The sequence below is a fragment of the Tubulanus polymorphus genome, chromosome 8, assembly GCF_964204645.1.
Source record: "Tubulanus polymorphus chromosome 8, tnTubPoly1.2, whole genome shotgun sequence".
NCBI lineage: Eukaryota > Metazoa > Nemertea > Palaeonemertea > Tubulaniformes > Tubulanidae > Tubulanus > Tubulanus polymorphus.
The window spans coordinates 9,238,417-9,266,105 of record NC_134032.1 but is presented as its reverse complement, the minus strand read 5'-3'; the positions used below and the strand labels follow the sequence as shown (position 1 = coordinate 9,266,105).

Sequence of the window (27,689 nt, the reverse complement as noted above, 5' to 3'; positions counted from 1 at the left end):
AACCTTGTACGGGTGCGTTCGGAGGTATACCGCGCAATTCGGAACACTTTAGATAAAGCGAGTGTACATAAGACTCGACCTGTAACCGAGCGGTCGACGCCGAGTACGTATACAGCGCTAAATCTTCCTGCAGAATCTGCTGCAGTTTGCGCTGCGTTTGGCAGACGTTGTTCAGCGCTACCTGGCTGTAAACGGCTTTCATGTACTCGAAGTTTTGACTGACTTTGCCGCCATCTTGACACACACCCTGGAAAAGTCAAGAAAGAAATTTGTTCAGGCTCATGACGTATATTTCATATTCATCAGGTTCGGAGTGCTGGTCATTCTCCCCTTCCCCTTCTCTCCCCATTCTCGATCTCTTCCATAATCCTACTTGTCTCCCTTCCCCTCCTTTTCTCTCTGGCTCTCTACACTACCTCTCCTTCCTTCTTACCTAATTATCCTTTCTCCTCCTTACCTCTCGGTTTCCTACCCTCCCTATCTTCTCTCCCTCCACTCTGCTTCAACCTTCTTGTCTGTCTACCCACTTTTTCTCATATCTTTCCCTCTCTGTCTGTCCCTGTCCTTTCCCTGCATCCCTCATCATCTTTACCCAAACTCCAGCAGCAAATCATAGCCTAGTCGAGGTGCCTGCAAAAAACAAACCACGCTCGCCCCCTCCTCAACGACCCCTCTCTCCCCAAATACACATAGATAACTCACATAAACAAGTGTCCAGCATTTTTCTACGGTCCACACTCGATCCTGATGCCGCGTGATGTCAGCTTGAAGAGCTTTTACGTCATCCTCCCCTTTCACGAGACTGACCCTTGCTCGGTAGTACGCGTGTACGATCTCATAGAATTCATGCTGATCCAATAATACACTCTGAAATCGCGAATCGAAAACGATGAGGCTTAAATCGAAACATAAACAATCCACAACAACTTCAGGGAAAAACTTGTTTTGTTTTCTTTTTTCATTTCTAAGGCATTACCCCTTTTTTGGTACAGCCTTTAGGCTTGGGGATGTCCTTTCAATTATGTAGGACCAGTGGACATATTAAAGCAACATTTGGAAAAATCTTGCACATACATTGATAAACAAATATATTACGATTAACAACTACAGCTAACCTTGTTTAACTCGGACTAACTGGGTCAGGCAAAGTAGGTCTTGGTTAAGCGAAAGTCCACATATAAGGATTTAGAAAATTTTTTAGTCTTAGTTTTGAGTTTGGGGAGATTCACAGAACCTGGTAACAGTAGCATTGGTAAAAGTAAGCAATGACATCTATAGCGCAACGGATAATGGCTACGCAGTTTCACTAAAATGATCGACTTCTAAATCGGTTTAAGATAGGCCTATCCTGAAATTAACGAAGATATTAACTCTATTCGCGAGTTGAATTCTTTTGAGTCCAGGTATATGATAAATTTGCGTTTAATTTATTATGCCTGAAACCAGGGCCTCCGCTTTGATAAGACGATCCCCATATGGAGATTTTCTCTGCAGAGAACTGGAGAACGGAAAGATTTGAATCTAGGCGGTTTTTTGAATCAAGCATATACTCAAGTATATTACTCTAATGGAGCTTCAACAATTTAATGCCCCCATACTTCAAACCGGAGATACATTTTCGCGCCGATTCAATTACCGCGTTGATTATTTTGCTCCAACCTGCGTCGAAATTATCAGTTATCAACTACGACCGGAGAATAAATCATTGTTGGATCGGATCAACTTGGATAACCATTCAACGTGGATGGTTGTTCGATATTTTTGTAGCACCGATATAAAATAGATAATATAGATCTATCAATTCGGACAGACTTTCACTATCCCAAAAGTTCGACGGGAATCTACTGAATATTTGCAGCAAGTAGACACTATACCGGTAATTTTGCTAAGTTATGGCAGATGGAGGCAGTTCCGCTGGTGAGTTATACTTACATTAAAGAAGTAATCTACATAAGCGTCTCTCTGCTCTAATAACGGATTGTAGTATAAACTCTTTAACTGTTCTCTCGTGAACGGCTCCAACGTTTCGGTTTTCACGATTTTAATCACCGGGAATAAAGCTTTGCTTTTCGCCGTTACGTCGTAACGCGGCTCCGTAGAATCGGCGCGTTTTTTCGATTTGACTGGTTCCTGGTCGGCGACCGCTGTCGCGACGTCCTTGGTCACGGCGACCGTTAATTTCGGGCGCGGTTTCTCCGGCTCGGGCAGAGGCTGCGCGGTGAAATCCTGCTCGAAACTGTTCAGGAAGTCGTTCAGGAAGCTACCGCCCGACGCGGCGGTGGCACCACCCGACGAACCCTCCATGACCGTTTGAATTTGCGTTCCGCTCGTTTTGATTTTGAAACGGTCGTCCGGGCAAATTTTTTCTTTCCGCTTGAAACCGGTGTAAACTCGCGCTTGATTCATGTCGCAGTCCGCATTACGAGTTTTATTGTGCTCCAAATTAGAATCAGGAGCATGTGTTTTCATCTCATTCATATCCGAGTCTGGCGTACTTGTTTTAGCATTACCGTTCTCCGAATCCGAGTCCGGAACTAAAGTTTTCGCACGATTTGGATCCAAGTCTAAACTCCCGGTTTTAGTCAACGAATTTCCGACGGAATTTTTCGACACATCTTCGTCGACGGTATTCTCAATGTCCGTCGATTCGCTCGAAATTTCGGCATCTGGCTCGTGTCGATCTTCCGCATCGGGTGTCCCATTCTTCGCTGCACGAGTTTTCAAATCTAAATCGGACAAACTTTGCGCGGCGTCGCTGTAAAGACTAGAAGTGCCGCCGCTTTCAACGTCGGGCGAAACGCTTTCCGTCGGCGATGAGTTTTTCTGTCCGCTTTCCGAATTTTGTTCATTCACCGATTCAGAAATATCCGCAATATCGTTTTTCGCGTTGTCATTTCGAGATTCGGGGTTCTCTAAAACGGGGTCGGTTTCCACGTCATTCCGCAGTAGTGATGACGTTCCGGGGTCATGTTTAGCTCCATCGCTGCCCCCTGGTGGTGGCTTTTTAGACTTCGGCGTTTTTTTCTTCGTGCGAACTAATTCGGCCATTGCAGTAGTGTTACATCAGTCACTGGAAAATTTTATAGGATAGTTGCTCAATACTAAAGTTAAGTGCCAGGTCAGGGGTAATTGGGATCCCCTGAGAAAAATCTTAGCTCTAACTCATCAGGGGTAGACCCAGAGGGGGTTTAAACCCCTTTTTCTGACCAAGTGCCCTTTTGAAAATCACAAGTGAAAAATCCCACCCGACATTGATCTCGGTCTATGACAAAATTCCACAGTACTGCTTAAAGCAGTAATATGTACTAAAACTGCTTAAACATGTACATTTCGAAATTTTTTGAGGTAGGACCACCAGACCCCCCAACAACTATCAAGTACCCTTTTCATATGAGGTAAATCCCCTTTCTTCTAGTATGAATCCGGCCCTGCTTATATTTGTAGTGCCCAAGACTATTCCTTTTAAATTTAAGAATTCACAGAGATAGGCAGCTTAGAAAATACAAAGTACGGATGCGTACGAATAATTCCGTAGGCTATTCGTACGCACCCGTACTGACTACTCTGGTTCGTACGGGAAGGGATAAGGTTAGGGTAAGGTGAGGCTATATGTAGTTAAAACATTCAGTCGACTGTCAGCGAGCTCGGTGGTCTAGTGGTATAATGCTGCGCTAGTAATCTACTGGCCCGGGTTCGAGTCTCGCTCGATCCGCTATATTTTTCTCTAACTCTATTCTCCACACTTTCCTTCAATTTTCTAAGTCGCGCACCTTTGTACGTATCGCAGCGAATAATCAGCGACAGTTATATATAGTTCCGTACGAATAGCCTCCAGAGTAATCCATACGGGTCCGTACGAGTAGCCACAGCGTAGAAAATATATCTCCCACGTTCGTTCTTCTTAACCTCTTCACTACCACAGATAAGGCTAAAAGAAGTTGATACCTTGTTTCTCCGCTCTGCTGAGCTTAAAAGTTGACCCGGCCGGCCGTCTATCTACTCTATACATGACTTTTTTCTAATCGTGATCAATTTTACCGTAACAAACCCGGCCGCTATAGAAATGAACTGTTTATAAATTTTATCATATTTTACAAAAATGACCCGGCCGCTGCGGAGAAACAAGGTATAATTTTTGTTTAGCCTAATGTACAACCTCACCAAGAATCAAACCAAATGGCATCATTCAATTCAAATAAATTTACTATTAGATTGCTCGTTGTATAATTGCTGAGGTAAATTTCACGGTAGAACTATAAATGGTAAAACCCGGGCTGAAATAAAACAGGATATCTGATTTGCTAATAATGATATAATATACAAGCGCATTCGGTCTAGTGTGGCAGCTTTTCGTGCCGTGGCAATCTCGATGCCATCAGGTTCGAATCCCTGCCGCCGGGGAGGATAATCAGGCCCCTGTAGAGCGAATCAATTACTTGGTAAATAAGGTATGAAAACATCATGTGATAAACAGCAGCGGGATCGAGGAAATAAATTTCGACTTTTTTGTTTTCAGTCTTATTTTCGCTTGACACGAATAACTTCACGTCGAGTCTTTTCAACATTATCTGGAAGATTCCATCTACGTTATGAATAAATCGACTTAATCACATTTAACGGAATTATTCGGGGTCGTTTTATGGTTTATTTACCCTTCATTTACGCACATCAAGCGAGCGACGAGAACTGTCAAAATCTAATTTCCGGATGGGCTCCACAATACGGTTATGGTTGCGTTGATTCAAATCTCAAGGTCGTTACCTCGTATATTGCGCAATCACTAAAGACAAATTAATTATTTTTATTGAACAGGATTATATTGCAAAGAATGGCCCGACAGTCAAACCTTTAATACAAATTTCTTTTCATATTGCGAATAAACGCGTAGGCCAGCGCTATGTTTAAGAATATTTAGAGCACATCCACTGTTGAACAGGTTTTTGTTGAACAAGGATTTTCCCCCAAAAAGAGTGCCTGGACAGAACGGGGTCCCGGCCGACTGGTCAATAGTTGATTTTTTTTCTTGAGAGGAGGCAGAGAAACTCGAAAAATGGCATATCTTTTGCAAATAGAGCTATTTTTCGGGGCCGGGGACCCAGGGCGAGCGAGGCGGACACGGCCGGGGAGGCGGCGAGTTCGAATTCGGGCGTTTGACCATCGGAACATTGACTCAACATGCATTCCGATTCGAAGTAGCAACTTAACACGAATAGGGGCTTAATTCCCGTTCCTCGTGAAACCGGGCCCTGCTCTGACGAGTCGGCTCGTCGATGAGACTAAACAGCTGCACTTTCACCAATATTTATTTGCTATCTGTGACCTATTTTGAGTTTTATATATTATGATAATTTCTAGCGTTAGTTCACTCTATACGCGGTAACGCAAGTGGTTTTTCTTTACTGGGAAAGCAGCGCGGCCGCCGGTTATAAAGACACGCCAGGGATTACGTACTGAGCCACCGGAGAACGCGTAGGTAAGAAAAAAACGTCTGCATCATGAAATACTGATGAGGTGGACTTTGTTATATATAGGATATCCTTTCGAATTCTAAGATAATTGACCGTTATATCACATAAAATGATTATCGAATTATTTAATTTTGTGTTATAGTGAAAGTCGAACGAAATATAAGAAAAAAACAGCTCTGATGATTAATAAACTAAATTAATAAACTAAATTAATTAAGTCAAGTCCGTATTTCCTCACAATGGGGCGAGAGTCGAGAAAGGGATAGACCGGATAGGAAAAACTTAGGAAGTGACTGCAGGGGATGCGAAAGGGGATGGGATTGCAGAGGGCAGGGCAGCTAAGAACAGCCGATATTTACACTAAACCATACATTATACTAAACCGAATTATTCTTGTTCGAAAAATTAGTAAAACAGTAAGTTCTTCATCTTGGGCACTGTGTTCGGGACCAATGGAAAATATGGCGTTACAAAGAATGGTACTTTCATTGAATTTGAGTTATGTAGGGCAAACTTTCTGGGTAAAAGGGGTAAGGATGAGCCTGGATGGCGTTATGACGGCCGACTTTGATTGTAGATACGTTAAAAGGATGTTTTCGTGTGTCCGTCGTATTTCTTGTTCTAGAATCGAAAATTACGGACAATGATTATAAACCTTTAATCCTATCGATAATCATTACATTCATCGATACTTTTCCGGTAAGTATTTTGATAGGTCGAGTCAAGATTTCTTTCAATGCATATATTTGACTGCATACTGCGTAGATCGCGATATTTTGAAGAGCGCAAAAAATGTATCAATATGTATTGAAAAACGCCTTTGTTGTCGAAATGTGCCAATAATAATAAACAAACGGACGAATTTGCCATGATCGTTCAATACAAAACGGCCAGATACAGAAAGATTTTTGTCATTTTCAATTAAGTCAGTATCCATGACGCATCAGTACACCGGCCTGTCATTTGACAGTATGCTAGAAAAAGCTTTGTCACGACACGAGGATGTATGTTTTCCTGTTCTATCGCCCTTGGACAGTGGGATAGTACCATAACGCCTATACCAAATTAATGTTATCATTTCAAACGCGTATGTCGTTTAACAAACAGTGAGTTGTGGTAGAACAGTGTTCATAACAACTAACATAAACCGTTTTTATAGCTCATTTCAAGATAATCGATAAATACCATACGTAGTCTTATACCAGTCCCACAACACCAAGCCGTGTTCGAACGAATTAAATGCCCCTTTTTTATAAAGGCCTCTCTTTTTTACCTAAAGTGTGTTTTGATCAAAATTGTGACACGTTATCGTGTCATTTAGAAACGAATGCCCTATCTGGTAATTGAAACACAACACGGCTGCTCATTCTAACATTTCACAATAATCATACTGAAATTCATTTGATGTGTTTTTATTCTAGCCTTCGGTATTCTGGTTTTAAGCGAAACTAATTAATTTTAACCAAGTTAATCAATGAGTTAGCAGAAAATTATGGCGTGAGGCATTAATATGCGTTTATTTCAGTTGCATCCTCTCAGGTCTGATGAATCAATAATAAAGGTAGATACAATATATATTTTTCTAATGTCATCATATGTTTTATCCACCTTTATTGATTGATCATGATATTTATCGACGATAGATTTTGGCAAGTGACCGAAGTTTTGGTGAATTTTTTTTATTAAGATTTTCCTATAAAGACTATGGACGTCGGATTTGCGGCGCTCCCTTTCCGGAGATACCGAACATATGTAAAAAGTGTCCTTTCTACAATTCAAGAGTTCCCCTTTCACAATCCTAGCTACGGGGGCTTGACATCCAGTCCTACGGGAATGTATAAAACCGTCATTCTCATTCTTATCATATCTATCTTTTCGGTTTCCCTGATTATTATCACCATTGTCTGTAATGCGATCAAAAAACTTACATTCGCACGATTTCCTACATTTTTGCCTGATGCCGCATAGTTTTCGTGAAAGTGTCGAATGAGTTTATTTGGGATCCATTTTCGGTGTAAACATACATTCCTTCCATCTTATATTCGAAAAATACGGCGAGTCCCGTATATACGAGACCTGTACTTTACAAATATAAGATGCTTTTACCGCGGTAGCAGGGTGGTTCCAAATAACAAAACAACGACATCGTTGTAAAACTGGTTTACAATACACGTACACACTCCGCCATCTCGCTAGATCGACCGGTGTTCGGTCGAAAATACTTCGTAGTAAACATATCAAGCCGGTACTATGGAATTTGCGCTGTCGGCGGTGCAGCCAATGCCGTCTGCGCGCAAGAGCGAATTACGTAATAACACCAGCCTCTCCGAAGAGTATCGACTCCGATGTTTACTTGGTTGATAGAAAGTCTTTTAGCGAGGTTGACTGCACCGACAACATTAAAGAGTGATATTGATGGATACTTTCGTTTCGTTTTGTTCGTGTTGCATTTTTAACATAAGGAATGCCGTGTATAAATGTACGTTGTTGTCGTAACGTACGTATATACGCATGTCTAGGCTTGTGCTATACGTGGAAATCTGAATAAGCGAGAAGAAAACGAAACTAACATAACCAATGGCAGTGGAACGGCCATTTTATATTTAAGCCTATTTCTTGTACGAAAGAACATTGTGGCTGGTGGCACATCCTACATTTTCCTTATTATTCATGATCACCGGTCTATCAAAACGATTGCCGATTCGACATGTTATCTGCCGGTAATCGGGGCCAACAGAATAATGCGAATCGAGATAAAAACCAAAATCTTCATACAACCTACACAGGTCCAAATTCATACGGTCGAATATGATCTGTAATCTAGCCTATATACGTAATCATTTAAAGGCGCTCCGAAATGAGTACAACAACCTTTCCCAAAAGGTGTTTATCTTTGAAAGAGATCCCACAATGAATTCAACCAAAAATGCAAAGATATCTCTTGTTATTCATCATACACGGACGTATCTTCTCGTCTCATCGGGTTGATCTTTACAACCCCCAAAAAGTTTTGATCTTTGCTCTAGTGGTGGCACATTTACTGATTAATACTTTACTGACAATTAAAGTATATGTAAACAATAAAGTGATAAAACAATTAAATAAACCGATATATGCCAGTTAGAGAAAAAAATGATTTCAACTAAGAACCACACGACACGAAATAGACCCAATCTGAAATGTGGAGTAGGCGTAGTGCATGTATTTACACGTATATAATTGAAAAGGCCCTTTAATGTTTGAGTGCTATGCTACGACCTACTGAGAAGAAAAAAATTAACACCAATTTCATTTCATTACACCGCATATTTTCAAATCCGTTTTGGAATCAATTTATCTGAATATAGACCCGCGTCAGAGCTGTGTTTGGGTTGATGGCGTACCCTTGGATCGGAATGTTAATGCGTAGAAGCGGGCCTCTGTCTGTTCAAATTCGACTCAGTTTTGGTTGGGTGACCCTTCGTTCGAAAGGGAAATGCATGGAACCCAACCTGGCCTTTGCCTGTATTCGACTGAGTCTTGGTTGGGTATATCCTAATGGATCGAAATGAAAATGTGTATAGAACAGGTCCTTTGTCAATTCGACTCAGTCTAGCTACGGAACTGATACTGACGGCATATGTTTACTTAACAATGCTCGTCGAGTGTCTGTGATGTAACAGACGGGATTTGTGTGCAGTTCTTGATTATGGTCTGTTTCTATTTTTCAGGTCGCCGTATTCCGTTATTCTCAACACTATTTCATTGACTCGTCAGTGTGAACACAACATGAGCCAAAACGCACCCCCTCCGTATAATCCAGGTAAACTCTATGCAGTTGTATGCGGGTTTCAGTCAAGTAGTTTGTCGCGATTATATATATGTAACGATTAGTCAGCCGCCAGTCAATGGAAAATTAGACGACCACGCATTTTTTTGTTACAGCTTAGCATCCAGGACCACTAATAGGTGGGTATATATGGGCTATCAAGTGGGGTGGATGCCTTTAAAATATCTTTCTTTTTTTGGCCAACGGGTTGCGTTAAAGTCGGATATTTTGAAATTTCAGCATCTTTAATTTCCTTTGGCAAGGAATATAGAGCTCCTCTTGCAAAACAGTCAACTCCGCTAAAATTAATTTAGGTAGCAATTCGTAACGCGCACGAAAAAGCCATTGTAAACACGACTAATTCAATTCGCAGGCTTTTGATTTTCTTTATCAATGCGAATTATATAAATATGGACTATTCATATTTCTACTTGTTCGGACTGATAAAATCGACGCGATTATTGGTTTTCAAATGTGCTTCGCCTTCCAAAAATATGTACAGTCATACTGCCCATGGCAGATTTACGGTGTTGGCGGCACAAAGAGAATGGCGGCATATTGGGGTGCCTGCATAGTCTATCTAGTTAATAATGAGAACCGAAACATCATTGATAATTTGTTTTGCTTGATTAGGACTATAAAAATTGACACATATCTTTAATGAGCCACATTTTTGTGGCTAACGTTATCAAACGTATAGAGTTGTTGATGGTTTAATGCACGATCGTATATTACCGTATTTTTCGCTATGAAATTTTATTACTGTTCCCCAAAGAAACGAATCAAGCAGTGAAGACTTGACGGTGTTCTGGGCCCGATTCACCAATCCTCGCTTATCAGGGTTTGATTGCGCTGCCCACCGAAGCTCACGGCGACAAAAACACAGGCCGCAAACCCTTCATTGGTCTACATTACCCAAGATTTCTTGGCCCGACAGATTGCCACCGGGCGGTCATCAGTCTATGTATCGAACCAATCAGATACGTTGTTTTTCACCGGCAAATTCGCTACGCATCTGATTGGTTTAATACATAGAATGGTGGGGAATGTAAAAGACCAATGAAGGGTCTGTAGACAGGGTTTGTGTTGGCGTAAGCTTCGGTGGGCGGCAGGATGGTTCCACCTGGCTTAGACGGTTGATTATATTGTTTGGTTATTATGATCATTTATCTTTTGTAGCTTCGCCTCCGTACCCTCAGCCGCAGCCCTATGGACCCCCACAGCCGCAGCCCTATGGGGTCCCACAGCAGCAGCCCTATGGAGCCCCACCCCCACAACAGTATGGGCACCCCATCGCCGCACAACCCCATGCTGCATCACCGACGGTAGTGGTGGTCGGAAATCAAGGATGTCAGGCTTGTCAGGTAACCATACATTGCATGAGCTAGAATAGCTTAACATAATTTTCCCAAATCAATAATAAGAAAGTCATCGTTAATACGATGTTGTAGCAAATCATATTAATTTTACCAAATCTTAAAATTATTGAGAATGAATGGGTCGTTGTTGATAAAGCCGACCATATAATTCTACTGAATTTTTAAAGTCACAGAGAATGACAACGCTGGGCGGTTGATAACGAATATAAGACGATATCCAGTTTTAAACTGCAGTCCTGCAAAAGCCTGATGACTGTAGTCTGAATCCTGAAATGAAGGCTTCTCGTCAACCTTTCTCAAGATGGCTTCTATTGCGCTCCTCGCATATTCTATAATGCCTTTTCTCAACATTTTCTTTCCAGCAAGGATCATACGTATCTAACTTCACTTGTTGCGGTATATGTTGCGCTATTATCTTTTTCCCGATCGGAATAATCTGTTGCTGCCTGATGAAGGAACGCCACTGCACCGGCTGCGGCAGGCGACTGTAGAATGAACCGACGATTATCGTAACGATTCCTGCCGCTAGATGGCACCGCTGTGACACAAATAATTTACATATTCAAATACGTGTTGTAATCGGGCGCTCACTTTGCTGGTTTATAGAAATATAACTTCGGCCAGCCTTTTTTTAATATACCTTAAATCTAAAGGTTTCTTTTCGAATGAAATATGCTCCGAATCGTACTTAATTCAAACCTCGCATAAGTCGGATCATTTGGGACCAGCAAAAAAAATCGATTATGGGCAAGTCGGATTTTTCACCTTTTTTTAGTAAAAAAAAACCAATATGGCCATAGAAAAATGCCACTGAATGGAACAAAAATAAAAAGTGGAAATGAATAAAACGTGTTTATTTATTCACTATTTCTACATAATATCCCGGTTATGATGAAGCTTTTCAACATCTGAAAGAATAGTGAAATTTTATACATGATTAATAAATGATCAACAAGTTGAATAGATTTCATGTTTTGGGACCACAATTTACACTACGACATAGGCGAGTTTCCGACTAGTAAAATCCGACTTCGGGACAAAAATTTACTTGAAATGAGAAGGAAAAAACGGGAAATTCAGGTTCTCTGAATTTATTCGACTTGTCCGTTTATCCGACTTTTGCGGATTCCGACTTATGCAAGGTTTACTGTATTCAAATTGTTAATGAGCCCTTATGAATTGTATGTAGGAAGGCCTCTAGCAGTCTCGCCGCCGGGACTAAAAAATTATTTTGAATGAAGTATATGTATATATATCTTTTTATATATAAATGAAAAAATATATTACATATATAATATGAAAAATGCGTTTTAGATTTAGAATTAGATTTATCTATACATGTAGCAAAAAAACATCGCCTAAGTCGTTGTTCCTTGGAACGATCATTATGTCAAAACGTATCAAAACATCGACTTATTTGTCCTAGCTTGGAGTAACTATCTGAGATCTGACTGTTCAATCCGGATTTTCACTTAACTCGGATGAAATATTTGGTCCATTTAACCCGGAACCATGTAAACTATCATTCATGATTCTGATGAAATCTGGGCAGTCCGTAGTCATCCGTTAGTACTTCTGTCTTGTCAAGATGATTACACCAAGCATTTAGTATATATAAATGAGAGAGCCCCGTGCCACCAGCTATCGGTGCGATAACTTTGACCCTACATGCACATTTTTAGCCTCGCACATCAGAAATAAGGCAGTTCGCATCTCTAGACGAACCCGGATTGTCCAATAAGGTCTCCAGCGGGTGTTTTATTCAGCGTTCGTAGAATGCGAGAAATCTTGAATCTATGCAAAATACTCTCGAATTTTCAGTGATGTTACGGCTTATCGGATGACGACTTAAGCGAGTTTGATTGCATTATACCATTTCACTATAAGCGCATTTGTTTGAAATCGGTTTGTAGAAATCCGTTTTTATCGGTATGTTGCGTCCCAAACCGGTTAGTCGTAGTGGGAACAAATGCGAAAACGGAACGAGAAGTCGAATCGATTCGACAGCCAAATTTGCTCATTCCGCCATTCTGGACGAACGCGTTTACCAAAAAATAGTTTGTTGAAAACCGGTTCGAACGAAGACGATTTTCCTACAAACCGAAACTATTTGTGCAAACCGATTTCAAACAAACGCGCCTCGTTTACGTAGACTCGCCTGCCAGCGGTCGGAATAGGTTTTTGACGTGTATGAAAACATGGACAGAAATAAAACACAGAACTATTTAATTATATGTTTATTTCACAACATCTAAACATCTTAGGTATTTGTTATTTCATAGTTTGGACAATTTCATTTGGAATTTGCGCGTCACCGATCATTTTGTTAGTGTGATTTCTGCCTCGCGCAACAGCAACAGGATTTCGCGCAGAAATATTCACGAATTTCGTTCCCCAGTGGAAGGTAAATTTAGAAATTAATCGAGTAATTACACAACTGGAATTGGCTGAATAAATCTAGAAGAAAATCTTTCCGATTCACGAAAATCGGTAGAAATACGGTTAGAGCGGATGGAAGCGCGAGTATCGCGAATGCTAGAGAAACTTGTCGAAACCGTCTAGAGATTTTAGGGAGCCAGGGTACACCGGAGTCCTCTCTTGTCGTGATGGGGGCAGATCCAAAAAGCACGTCCAACACTGATGGTTACTATAAGATGAACTGAACTTTATTTTCTCTCATAATTGCATTCGACCTACTACATGGGGGTCGAGCTCGCCACTGCTACACATGGGTCTTATTATCTTCTGACCTGAGAAAGATGAAACATAAACAATCTCGCACGCTATCGGCTTGGCGAACCCTTGGAAAACTGTTACGAGCATTATCGTCGTACGTTTCACTTTTGTTGTTTTCCTGTCGGGCGCAACCATTTCGGAACACGGCATTGGACGCTACAATCAAAGTAGAATGTATGCGCAGGCGACGATTGCGGTAAATAGTATGAATTGGTGAAACGTTTCGTAGTAACAGCCGATATTTCTGGAGAAAAGCATCATCACTCGAGGAACGCCCGAAACTAATACGTTCTCTAGAACGATCAAAACGATGACGCATCGCGCGAATCTCGGTGTACATATCAAACGAGACGTGAACGGGAAGAGCACGACCGCCGCGCGTTCTAGAGATATCGCTACTACGTATCAACCAGGAGCTGTTGCACGATGCGAACACGATGCGTAGATTTGGCAACCGATCAGCGAAGTCATCAACAAAATCGGACCGGATTCTGCGCGCAGTAAGGCGAATTGTGGAATCGGCATCAGCGTAAAACTATTGCTGAACAGAAAATCACTGAGAGACAAAACGACGGGGTGTTAGCGTAAGACAGACCGCGGAATCTGCGACTTATCATGATCAGGAAGGTAGCTGGGTTTCCAAACGTTCCCGAGACGAACAAAGTAATGAGAATGGCTAATGTATGGTGGCTGATTCGGCCCATAAAGCCTGGCGCGCCAAAACGGATTTTTAGGGAAAATTTGAGTTTTTTTTAAAGTTTTGGCGTCCCGGCGTTCTCATTTGCATACCAGGAATTTTACGCTATGGCCCTTATCAGCCACCATACTAATGATAGCGTACGGTAGGTTCTGGACTTGTTCGCCACCGACACGAACACGATGTTACTGCTGTAAGCCCTGCCAATTTACATCCGAGTCGAATTCATGATATTCAATTTCGCGTGTGTTTGCATTGACCGCGACAGCGTCCACGCGCATATTCTTTCGAAAATAATCTAAAGCGGTAAAAATCAATTGAGCTATTCATAAACGCCTATTCACAATAAACACGTACCGAAAAGTCATTGTTAAATGTGTAAACCTCTAGATTTTATCGCTGATCAAAATTCATTCCTCCGAAGTCGAACTCAATAGATCCACATTCGCGAAAGTTTGAATTATTATGTGTACGAAATCGATCACGAAAAAGAATAGAATTATGGAACGTATAAACTAACTTTAAAAAAAAGATTATGCTCAGTACAGAATAGTTATATAAGCATATCTCCCAAGGCAAACCTCCAAATTACTGAAAAGGCGTAGCGCCCAAACGGGTTAGGAGAAAAGAAACCCCAAACCTTCTACAACACTCGGAAGAACTATTTTTCTGTCGAAGAACCTCTAAAAGTTCTTTTAAGGACCCAGTCCGGTTCGAGTGGGTCCTTTGAGGGACCCACTGAAAGATTCCCCGAAGAACTCATCGCTCAGATAAAGGTTCTTTTGATAGAGAATCTTTCTATATGAAATAACAGGCTCTTAATAGAACCTTATAAGGTAAGTCATTTGAGACCGAAAAAGGGTGGTAGTAACCACCCGAAATATTTCTAAGTTTTTGAATCAACTTTTTAGATTAATTCATTTATGGCGGAATTTTTACTAATCGTTTTATCACGAACATTCCTCAACTGAATCGTTCCTTACCTACTGGAATCACTAATCCGTTTCCTTAATCCATGCATCGGACATCTGATCCTCTAGAGTAATTATGTTAATGAAAAGTCTCGAAGAAATTATTATTGATTTGAAATCAAATGACATCCATTTTGTACAAGAAAATCATACAATACAATTTAACTGGACAAAAAACCGGATAGGCCAAAGTTGAAAGGTTTAAGGACTGCGAGTGGGAAGTGTCTCCTTAATTAAACTTGAAAACTTCAAAAATGACTAGTTATGACATTCATTTTATTTAGACGTGAGTCACATAGCGTCCTTTTTGACGTGATCCATATACTCAAAGCGGATCCGAATTTCTCCATATAACGCTTCAGGGTCCAGTTCCACAGTTCTGAGTTAAGAGTTGACTCTGGGTTAACTCATTAAAAATGAACTAACTTTAACTCAGTGTTAACTCTAACTAACGACTGTGGAACTGGGTCCAGGAATATACATGAACTAAAAACTGATTTGAAAGTGTTCAGGGACTGCGATGACGTAATTTTCCCCGCGGGGCTCAGATGGTTGAGGGAAAAAATGAAACCTGCTAATATAGTTTCATTCACATTTAGTGTAAAAGGCAAAACGTTTCCTTCTTCGTTAATTCTTAAGTTTCTTACTTTGGATTGCGATAGATCCACACTTCGTCTATTCATTTCCATTTTCGATCGGTACTTAAAGTATTTTAATACCATATGACAATAAATGAGGATCGATATTTGAAGCTTTATGTCCTGTACTTTACTCGATAATTCATGTCATTTTTCCGTATCTCGACATCTTCAATATTTATTTCATGACTTGAAGAGAGCATCACTACCATTTTGTCAATTTGATTTTCGGCCCGAACAACAGCAAAACTTCGCACAAAAATATGCACGAATTTCTCGTCCCAGTTAAAGATAAAAGTAAAAATTAGTGCAGTAATTACACACTTGGAATTGACTGAATATATCTAAAATGAAATCCTTCCGATTTATGGAATTCGGTAAGAATACAGTCACAGAGATTGGCAGTGTGAAATTGCGAGTGAAACTGTTACAAGCATTCTTGCTGTACGTTTTGATTTCGCTGTTTTTTATCGAACGAAACCATTTCTGAACCTCTGAATAACTGAATGATTGTAACAGAATTCGACGTAACTATCAAAGTTAATTTGCAGAATATAAACGTATGTAGTTATGATGATAAAGAGTATGAATCGGTCGGACGGATTGATAGTGACATCCGATGTTTCTAGAAAAACGCATCATCACCAAGGGAATGTGCGCGTTCATTAGGAGGATAAAAGCGATCGCGCATCGGGCGAATCTAGGTGTAGGTGTACACACCAATATTGAGATGTGAACGGGAAGAGCACAACTGCCGCGCGTTCTAGAGATATCGCTACTATCAGCCACGAGCTATTACCGAGTGCGAGCTTCATTATACATCCGTGATCAGTGAATTCATCGCGAATATAGGACCGTCTTTAACGTGCAAGAGTAGAACAGGCATCGGCGTAAAACTGTTACTAAACACAAAATCACTGAGAGACAAAGCGATCAGATAGTTAGCGTAGGATAGATAAACCGCGGAATCTGCGACTAATCATTATCAAGAAAGTAGCCAGATTTTCGTCCCCGATACGAACAAAGTAATGAGAATAAGTAATGACAGCGCGAGGGAGCTTCTAGACTGTCTGTCTGAAAGTGTCGTGCGACTGACCGTGTCTCCTTTAAATAATGAAAATTTCGCGTTTCCGAGAAATCTACATCAATGAATTCCTATAGGCCTATGATCATTAATCAGCCAACTAAGTTAACCTCATTTAGTTACCTGCCGGATCAGACTATAAGTTGGAAGATTGTTTGAATGAAACAGAACCGAATTTCCCAATTATGTTCTTCCATTTAAACACACAATTCTATAAATTTGACCGCCGATCACAAATACTTCGATTTCCGATTTCAAAATCAAACCCCCTGTTTCACTCCCGGCATCAGATGTGGTGGGTAGGACACCAAATAAAATAAAAATCAAACGAAATCTACCAATCAAATAAATGTCAGGTTCAACCCCTATTTCAAGGTTTAAAAAGCGCAAATTCCCAGTACCGTATATAATTTCGTTTTAACGATGTTGATTTTGCAAACACATTAATCCAAGCTCGTACAAAAAGGTAAATTCCATTTATGTCAACGCGCGATCCTGTTTCCTCATTATAGTGCGATAATACATTTGTAAATGTATTTATTTGCATTCACCTTGGCTACAGTTAAATGGTTGTTTCGGTGGTTGTTTGGATACAGTTAAATGGTTGTGGCAATCGGAACCGGTCGGTGTTTTCTATCAATTGGCATTCGTACATCCTCTATCCATTAGAACATTTTTAGGAATATTTCAGTTCCTGGATGTTTGAAACAGACTGATCAGACTGCTTTAATTAAGATTGAGTTTGCGGTTTCTACGCAGGTAAGTTGAACCCGGCCTTCACTACCAGGACCAAACTCACATATCGTTCGGAAAAATATAATATCATACTGACACTAATAGTCTTTTAATGACAATACTGAGCTTATCAATCTCTGAGCTTCGTATAACTTGCTCTCAGGCCGGTTTCATGTTGGAGGGTTCATTTTTAATCTGATTGAAACTGGAGTACCTTCCCCAAGGAAAGTTTTTAGCCTCCGAGCGATATCCGTGATATCGCGAAGGTCTAAGCACAAATTAACAAATTGAAGTTTTAAGTCCAACGTTTCTGATCAATTTGGCCTTTCGAATTTGAAAATAAGCGGGGATTAGAATCGTAACATTTTCACCACTATTTTTTTCAGAACTGGGTGTAACGATATGGCTAATCCAGCAGGTAGGATCGTAATAATAATGATTGGCTAAAATCGATTGTATAAATGAATCATACTTTTCCTTGTCCTCCATCCCCGAAGTAGGACAATTCGTCCACCGTTTTGATAGTTAGTTGGTGGTAAGCTTTTATAATCGGATGAGCTTATAATACCATGTGGTATGTGAATATATCCGATCGTTAAACTAAAACCACAGACAGGTTACTGATTACAGTTTTGAGTGATATAGACCTTACGCCGTAAATTCATTTCCATTATATATTGGAAATTCAACCGGCATCAAATGTAACATCAAGGACCCAGTTCAACAGCGAGTTCGACAAGTTCGACTTTCGGAGCTATTTCGGAAGTAATACAGAGCTATTTCGGAGCTATTCCGCCAAATACAGTTTGTTTTTCTTTATTTGTCTATTTGTCATTGACAAGGACCCGACTCGATAATCTCTGGATTCTTCCGGTCCCTGGCAACCTCATTGTTATCTTTTCTCACATGTGTTACTACATTTGTTACTATGTTCTTTATGACATAGCAAATAAAATACAAATACAAGTTCAGATTTCAAACGTTTTAACCGCGGTCAAACCTAAACTCGAGACTGCTTCGTCGTGCAATACAATTAATCATTTCTATTCTCACGTGGTTTGTATCAGGTGCGTTCTCCTATTCAACCGCATATGGGTTGGACCCGCCGGAAACGGCAACCGTTACCATAACGACTCAACGGGATCAGACGACCGTATCCCAGCAACAGCAACAACAACAACAGCAGACGGCAAACCTGGATGTTACTGTCAGTGACAAATGTCCAACGTGCGAGGTTCGTTAAGTGTGACCGCTTATTTTATACGCAAAAATCTACATTTCAAACCTCCATTACTATCGACTTGGATTATAATCCTACAGGGACTAAAACCTTAACCGCAGTGCGGTGTATAAATCGGTGATGGACTTTGCTAGCACACCGCACTGTATCCATATCATTAGTTAATTTATCTTCAATGAAAGATGGCAGCTCTTGCCAAACATCGTGAAATATTAGTAACTAACGATACACTGCACTGCGGGGTAGACACATTATAGTGGTATGTCTGTTATTCATTAATTCGTCAATAGTGAAAGGGTTAATGTAAGTTAGAATAATAAATACAATGGCACCTCGTTGTGACCGACTTCAAGATCCAGTTCGTTTGTTCTCGGTGTAAGGTGCCGTCTCCGTGGATTGGGTGACTCACTTCCGAGTGGTGGTGGGTTCCAGTCCCAAATCCAGGGGTAGCACACTTTTTCAAAAGGGCACATGAATTGTGAAGTTTTCAGAATTTTTCGCAGTATGAACGTGCCCGTTATAAGATTTTTGGCCATTTGTGCCTGCCCTTTTTATAATATGTGACAATTGAATTGTGCCCTTAAAGCCATTCTTTGCTATTCTTTTTCACAGTGAAATCTCCCTATCAAGCTTAGCCCCTTGGTCTTGAGGTTGTCCTACCTATTCATTCCAAGTTGGAAATAAACTACGATATGCAATTTAGAGCAACCACTTCTTGTCTCTCTGGACTTTCCAAACCTTCCAAAGGTTTCAGACGACAACGACTGAAGCTTCTAAGCGTCACAACAGTCTTATAATATAGTAACTTGCGCCTTTTTTAACGTTTCAGAATGGCAGCTACAAACGCAAATTCACCTGGTGTGGAATATTTCTCTGCGTCCTGTGTTTTCCGCTGGGTATGATCTGCTGTTACAAACTACGGGAAAGACGGTGCACGCAATGCGGGAGAAAGGGTTAACAGCGACGTGTATCAATATCTAATACGCGTCCTCTCTATAAGCTACAGTCTCCCGAATTCACCTGAACTACGGGATCATTCATTTATTACCTACGCATAAAATTTTCAACCCCCTACCCCTCAGGCCAAAATCGGCCATTTTTTCATACACATTAAGCATTACAGAACGCAATTGCACTGACCCCTCCCCCTCCACTAATGCGTACATAATAAATGAATGACCCCTACTGCGACCGTCGGTCCTTAATTCACACTTCTTCAAAGACTCTGGATATCGGATTATCCAGAATAAATTCATTTCAAATGTTTTAATCAACACTTGGCTTTACGGACTAATAAACATATTACAATTCTATAACATTCTACAATCTTCTCAGTAATAACTTACTCACTGGAAGGCACGGGCTCTTTGCAATGGGGATAATAGGAAAATCGTGTAAAACCAGGTGAAGACCATTTATAATGTAAGTTTCGGAACGGACCCGGTGGAGGTCAAAAGGACTGTTTCATTCTGTTAATTTCTTCTTGCGATAGCTTCAATTGACCGTTTGAAAGGGTTTCGAAAAGATCCCTCTAAAAAGCTCTTCTTTTCTCCCAGAAAAAAGTTGTAAAACCCCCGAATATTAAAAATTCAACAATTTCATTTCCTCTCTCAAAACGATGTATTTTATCGAAGAATAAAAAAAACTTCCGTAAGTGGGTTTTTTCTTAAATCATTTCAATTGTCGGTTTTGACTAAGTGTTTACAGTCCGCTTTCTAATCGGAGTCCGGTCCGGCATCCACGAACGCGGCGAGCATTTCTTCGGCTGCATCGTCCGAGCCAGCCTTATCTGAGCCTACCACGTCGTCGGAGTCAGCCTTATCCGAGTCCGCATCTTCTCGTGCAGTAACAGCCGCTTCTGAAATTGAAATAACTTCGACTTTGGTCGCCACAACCGTTTTTTTGTTACTTTCATCTTCATCACTTCTCCGAGGAGACATATGATCGCGTTCCTCTGATTCCCTATCATCGCCATCTTCACCGCCGCTGTCGTCTTCATCCTCATCTGAGGAGGACCCGGCTGTCTTCTCACTGACATCAACCTCCATTCTACTCGTAGAAGGGCGCGGTTCATGAATATCGGTTTGCGCAGGCATATTCTTGCGTGTTGAAACCTTGGACTCTTTCGAATTTTCATCCAAGATCAAATTTTGAGATTTATTTCGATTTTCGGTAAGAATTCCGCCCTCATCGGCATCCATTTCCATGTTTACCGATTTTGTCAAAGTAGCAGACGATTTATTTTGTCTCCAGTTGAACACGGATGTCAACAGGTTGTCAGGCACAGTGTCCGTCTGCCTCGGAGCCGTCCGTTTGCCGGCACCGATCGGAGGCATCCGCGGATGAATTACCGAGTTGCAAATCGCGGAGCCTTCCGCGCAGACCGTCGCGACTGTGGGCGACGCGTCACGACGCCCGGTGCTGAACAAACGCCACGCGCAGGCGATGGGCGGGGCAATTGTCGCATGCGACACGAGCACGCGCGCTTTCAACGCGTCGTACAAATTCGTGCGACATGTGGCGCTCACGTACAAGCCCGCATGTGGGTTTTGCTGCTGCATGCGCAAAATCTCGACGATCAGGAATTCGTCGACGCGCGTGAGATGAGTCGACTGGAGCGATGACGCCGCCGACAGCAGCAACGATTTCAAACATTTCAGCGCCGATGAACAAAGATCTAAATTCGCGCACGGGTCGATTTTCTTCATCAGAATTTGATTCGTTTCAGGGGCCGCCGACTTCTTGCGTCGTTTATTCCCGTGTTTCGACGCCGACACCGCGTCATCCGTCGATTTCATCAGCACCCACGCGTCATCGCCCGGTTTCGCGTCTGAAATAATATGTTCGATGATTTCACCGACCATGCGGTCTAAACCACTAGACTCGCCGGCGACCGTGATCCAGGTAGACATCGCTTCGTACGCAGCCACGCGCAGAACGGACAGCGGTCGAGTCTGGCCGGGAATCGGTTCGGCGATCGTCCAACGTAACGATTGAGCAATCATGCGATTGATAGTCTGCGAATGCTCGTAGACGGCGCCGCGGCAGCTGCGAATTAGCGACTTCAAACAGGCGAGAGTCTCATGGTGAATTTCGACTGCGACACCGGCCAAAAACAACCGCTCTGTCGTCGGGCGCGTGACCAACGCTCGTCCATCGACCGACAAACCATGGCACACGAAATCCAAAATCTTTTCGATCGGTGCGCTGACAGTGAAATTCGTCTTCGTGTCCAGAATCCTTCGCAAACACGAGCACAACAAGCCGAACCGATCGGTCAAGGTCAGTGCTTTGCGCGGCTCCTCGTCAGGAAGAGCGAAAATTTGCGTTACGACATCATCGGTTGGCTCCGTGGCGCCATCTTCGATTGAAATATCTTCCGGGTTCGCCGCAGCGTAGAGCAGACGCAGAGCTCGGTTAAGCGTATTCAGAATTTTTCGAATTTGCCCGTTCCAGGCTTCCGTGTGTTTTATACTCTGATGTCCTCCGCCTCCGCAGCCAGGTAACAACACGTAACAGACAGCGGCAATTTCTCGATCGGTATCGTTGCCTTCCAGTAGGTGGTGCCACAAGAAAGTTTCGATTTTGTTACGCGCGCTACCGCATGCACCGGGAAAATTCACCAAACATGATTTCAGACACTCTAACACAACTTGGCCGCTAGACCGTGCCTCTTTAGAGTTAATCAAATACGTGATCAACTGCGGGATGACCGACGAGGCTAGCGAACGATTTACATCCGGGAATTCCCCGGCGTATGAAAGAATTTGCGACAACACGACGCACGCCATCTCGTGGTAGATCCGCGAATCGGAGTAACCGAGTAACAGTTGCAGTAACTGATTCGACCAAGAGGTGGCGTTGTCGTTGTAGGTTTCCGGCGAGCACTGTTCGATGAGGTGTGTCAACAGGTTCAGACCTCTCAAACGATGTTCTGACGAGCCGAGACATTTGTTAATCACCGTTACGAGATCTTGTCTGAAACGAAAAAAGAACGTATATAAAAACGTTGTGCAGGAAGAGCATAATAACAGCACAGCGATCAAACCGAATTTCAACAATGCATCCTATTGGTTGATAAAGATGGATCACTCGGGGCAATTCGCCGAGTGCAGGCAAACGAGCGAAACTGCGGGTGATTCGATTGCCGGCGTAAATAATCTAAATTTCATTCCTCTATGCTAGAGACAATACACTTCAACTAGAGTTAGATAGACCAGGGTATGACTGATTCTACAAATGCAGAAAAATTATAAACAAACAGAATAAAAGCTTATAGAGCAATGCAAGGTCAAAAAAGTTGTTACACCATTGACGAACAGATTGTACCCTTCTTAGGGAGACATAGGTTGAAGGTGTACATAAAAACAAGCTGAAAAAATGGGGTTTCAAATTGTGGGTACTAGCAATGACAGTCTGGTTATGTGAACAAGCTTAACTCATATGGGGACAATACTCTCCCAATAATGGATGAATGCTAAAGAATTTGGTGAATCTGGGAAAAAAGCATTCACCCCGATGGACGGCTGTGTTAAAAATATTAAATTGGTGCAAAGGGCCATAAGCCAAGCACGGTTTAGACGCCGCGAAACTCATATTGTATTCATTTATCCAGCAAAAGCCTTTGATACCATTCCACAAATGACGATATATCATTCAACAGAAATGACAATTCGATGAGACAAAGGTAGATAATCAGTTTGTCTGTGTCTCTGAAATGCGTTCCATATGATAAGACATTCAACAGAAAAGACCTTTAGAGGTGCCAAGAACAAAGGTGCCATAAAAAACCCTTAGCGGACATAAAGACCTAAATGGACCAACAAATAGATCTTGAAAAAGGTCAGTTCTGATTAGGTTGGGGGAATTGATATTGAGGGCGGCATCACGCAGATATTTCAATCAATGAAGAGGTGAGGAAGGACACTCAGAACAGTGTTAGGTGTATGGAAGGCTTGTGGCTATGCCCCATTTCAAGGATCACCAGAAGATCTGCAAACAGGTATCAACATGTATACATGATGTATGCGAATGAAAATTAAAACCGGTTGTGTCAAAAAGTAAATATTAGGCCACTCAAAGTTGATCCATAATTTCTCATAATTTCTGAAAACCATGCACATCACAAAAAACTTATGGAAAGCATGAATATAACGAGATACTTAAATGAGACCCTGAATTTTGATCATTCATATATGTCCATACCAATACAGTTGATGTATCAGCGCTCAATACATTCTCCAGAGGCAGAACAAATGCAAAGGTTGAAGGCGATGGGGAGATATATATTTATGCATTCCTTTATCCCCGGTATGATTCACAGGTATTGAAAACTAAGTATCCAAAGCATAGAAAGTTTTTAGATTGGATATCAGCTCTTCCCTGTACACTACACCACTCATTAGATATAATGGAGATATTTAGAGACAAATTGAAACTGCTGACGGCCCCGCTGAAAAAAAAACAATTTTTTGACCAGGGCATGCAGGGCTGTTGGAATAGAGGACTATATATGGTCACCAAAGTTTGTGGTTTGAAATCGCAAAATAGATATCCACGTGGAAAAATTAAGGTAGCATCGCATAACGCTTCCTCAAGCGATTTGCCTAATCCAGACTGCATCTGTAGTTTTCACTTGGGAGTTGATCTCTAGGATGCTTGAATAGAACTATATAATGCATGTTTAAAGATATAGCTCGGAAATGCGGTCGTCTCGGAAAAAGGGTTTGTGATATGAGAATCACTTGAAGTTTTCTATGATGACTCCCACGAGTAAAATAGTCTCCAATAATTTGGGGTCACACTTGTTCAAGACATCATCTCGAATAAGTAGTTTTGTTGTCTCAGAACCCGCCAAACCTTTGTAAAATTCTTCGGTCAAACCCCTGATAAACCCAACTCCCTAGATATAGTTCCTGATCTTCAGCATACACCCAAACTATTCAATCGGGAAATACATCAAACATCTCGATATTTTAGTACAGACTGACATCCCCATACAGGTCATTCCATTGTGTATTGTGTATTACTATTATCATCATTATCATAATTATATTATTCAATTACCTCTTATTTGACTCAATGACAAATCGATGAAAAAATTTTACTTGGATCAGTAGGTCTACCCATGAGGGAAAGATTTGGGCATAACAATTTCGATCATGCCATGTGAAGCACGTACACACTTATTTCAAACCTATATGCCGAGAAATGCGGAGAGGTCTTTTTGTGAACGGTGTATGACGATCGCCAGTACACCTGTTTTGCGTAAAGAGCCCCATGTCCTGGTGGCAAGGAGGGTGGAGCCACCAATGGCTGCAATAAGGAAGCAGTAGCTATGGTGAACATTGAAAAACAGACACCACCAACAGCAGATATACAAGGGGAATGGGAGTGGGAGGAACTCCCTGATCTCAGTGAGGAAACCCTCGCCCTCATTTGGCAAGTATGAACTCCTGTCTACTGAAAGTGATAAATTTGATCTATTCAAGTTTTTCACTCAATGACATAAACACACACATCTCATCTGACTTCTTAAGGATGATTTAAGAAGATTGGGTGGGATAAAATGGTTCACCAGCATTCATGTTGTGCTTGAAAATGATGTAGACGGTGTACCATTCTTGAAATGCGTTCAATGAAAATCAGTTTGATGAGCTCTAAGAACGGGCTAAGAATAAAATGATCCAATTACTGGAACAACACAATACTGAGGGTACTAGTTGGAGGTATGAGCATGTCAACATTTTTGACCTACACGTTGGCATATATCAACTATCCCACTCATTATAATCAGCACAGATCAATCAACATATATTGTCAGCTGCTATCCCAATGCCTAGCTGGTTAGGAAGATATATTTATACTTATATTTATAGCTAAACTCTCTCGCTCGTTTTTATCTCGTGCTCTCTCATCTAGTACCGCAAATAAAGTGGACGTGTTTTACCTTACTCTAACGTTGTTTCTGCACTCGCGCCCTGTTACTCTACCCCCGTAGATGTTCCCCATACTTTACACACCACCCCTGCCACAACGACTTGGTCTGTCCCTACATGGATGACAGTTTCTCGTAGTGATTGTGCTGGGTGGGGAAATGTTCATGACACCCCTGCGGCGCCTGTACCTCCAGCGCCTACTTTTCCCCCGACAACGATTCCACGCTCACCCCGTTGTACTGACACTGTACATTCGGTTCTACATTTTTCCCAACCCGTTCTGCATCCTCCCAAGCTTCAGGCATTTAGTGGGAAGGCTTCAGGCGATTTAAGCAGATTTATACGCGATTTTGAGGGCATGGTGGCTTTGAATGGGTGGCCTGATGATGTTAAACCCGCTACTGGCCCCTGTTGCTCATGAGCAACGCCTATTTAAGGTGGTAGTACCCCACAAATCGAAGAAAAGTAAAATTATTATGATTTTTCAATTTTGGGAAGTATTAACTAGTTAAGACTGTTAATTATCATATTCTGGTGGTTTGGATAAGAAAAAAATGATTTTCTATGCTAAAATTTGATTTTGAAAAAAAATTGGCAAATTCATTTGTCCTTGGATACGCATAGCAACGGGTTTGGAACCCTGTAAAACCTTGATTTTTCAAGATATTTTTTTAAAAATTTCGACATTTCATCAACCAGTTCTTGTTTTATTGGAATCAGCAAAGATTCCTTATGAGGACACAAAGGCCATTGCGCTGTGTCTGCAGTAACTCGAGAAGTTTATTGTCTACACTTTGTGCTCGGATTGAATATTTTACGATATATATATTGATTTCTGATACCAATCAAGACTGGAATCAACATAAAAAAGATATACAACAGTCCAGAGATAAACATTTAACTGGTTATGGCAAACAGAAAGAACCAAAAGAGTAAGAAAAAGCCTAAATTCAAGGGGAATCAATATAGAAAGAAAATTCAAAATGGCGGCGCCCATGAAAATAAATCAACACATTCGAAATTGGGAGATCTGGATGATAAATACAATCTGAATGATGAAAACAACCACTGTGATGAAGGATTTGTGCTTTTCAACATTAATACTTTGAAAAACTTTTTAAAAGAATTAATTTCATGTCCTGACTGTGGGTCAAATGTCAACATGTTCATCGATCTATCTGCGAAGAATGGACTTGCCCATAAGTTCTGTGTATCGGGTTTTAGTGACTCTTGTGACTGGTGTATTAGTACATTTACCTCAGAAAAGACCACTAGTCAAACCAAAAGTCAGTATTTTGAAGTTAATTTACGAGTTGCAGCTGCGTTTCGTGAATTTGGCAAAGGTAGAAATGCTATAGTTGACTTCTGTCGTTTCTTGAACATGCCACCACCAATGACGAAGAAGAATTATTCAAGAATCCAGCAACATCTTCATAAAGCCTATAAAGCTCTTGCTGAAGATTCGATGAATGCGGCAGCTTATGAAATAAGTGAGGATGGTACAAGAGATATATGTGTATCAACTGATGGCTCCTGGCAAAAGCGTGGACGTACTTCACACAATGGACTGGTAACTTGTTTGGCAGTCGGCGGCAACAAAAAGTGTCTAGATGTAGAAGTTCTCTCGGACAAATGCAAATCTTGCCAAAATATGAACAGTACAACCGTAGACAAAGAGTCTTTATCTTACAGAAACTGGTTAGCAACTCATCCTCCAGTGTGTAAGATAAATCATAAAGGCTCTGCCAGCAGCATGGAAAATGTTGGTGCCGTTCGAATCTTCACTCGATCCGAAATAAACCGAGGTCTTCGATACACAAAAATGTTAGGCGATGGGGATTCCTCAACATTTGCGAAAGTCCAAGAGTGTCAACCATATGGTCCTGATGTTTCTTTGGAGAAATTAGAGTGTCTTGGCCATGTCCAGAAGAGATGCGGAACAAGGTGTCGAACCCTAAAAACAAACTGGCGGGGCAAAAAATTGTCAGATGGTAA

The 27,689-nt window shown here is 41.4% G+C and overlaps 3 protein-coding genes and 1 long non-coding RNA gene across 4 annotated transcripts in view; 2 read left to right on the top strand and 2 right to left on the bottom strand.

The window, feature by feature from the left end:
* The window catches only part of LOC141910211 (ectopic P granules protein 5 homolog), a 47,278-nt gene extending 42,599 nt beyond the window's left edge, over window positions 1–4,679 (bottom strand). The window contains exons 1-4 of the mRNA XM_074800928.1: window positions 4,653–4,679; window positions 1,933–3,070; window positions 703–867; window positions 4–247 (exon numbers count right to left, since the gene is read on the bottom strand). Of these exons, the coding sequence (XP_074657029.1) occupies window positions 4–247; window positions 703–867; window positions 1,933–3,048 (1,525 nt within the window). The 5' untranslated portion in view covers window positions 3,049–3,070; window positions 4,653–4,679. The remainder of the gene's footprint in view (window positions 1–3; window positions 248–702; window positions 868–1,932; window positions 3,071–4,652) is intronic.
* A 658-nt stretch (window positions 4,680–5,337) lies between these two features.
* Window positions 5,338–12,905, top strand: LOC141910218 (uncharacterized). Its single transcript, XM_074800943.1, has 4 exons — window positions 5,338–5,473; window positions 9,179–9,270; window positions 10,456–10,640; window positions 11,018–12,905. The coding sequence occupies exons 2-4, from the start codon at window positions 9,237–9,239 to the stop codon at window positions 11,144–11,146; spliced, it is 348 nt and encodes a 115-aa protein (XP_074657044.1). The 5' UTR covers window positions 5,338–5,473; window positions 9,179–9,236; the 3' UTR covers window positions 11,147–12,905.
* A 4,530-nt stretch (window positions 12,906–17,435) lies between these two features.
* Window positions 17,436–18,660, top strand: LOC141910221 (uncharacterized). The gene is made up of 3 exons (XR_012619871.1): window positions 17,436–17,540; window positions 17,903–17,934; window positions 18,584–18,660. It is a non-coding gene; the product is annotated as an uncharacterized LOC141910221 (long non-coding RNA).
* Window positions 18,661–20,363: 1,703 nt separating this feature from the next.
* Window positions 20,364–27,689, bottom strand: part of LOC141910213 (proline-, glutamic acid- and leucine-rich protein 1-like) — a 47,561-nt gene continuing 40,235 nt past the window's right edge. Inside the window, exon 2 of the mRNA XM_074800932.1 lies at window positions 20,364–22,734. Within this exon, the coding sequence (XP_074657033.1) occupies window positions 20,472–22,734 (2,263 nt within the window). The 3' untranslated portion in view covers window positions 20,364–20,471. The remainder of the gene's footprint in view (window positions 22,735–27,689) is intronic.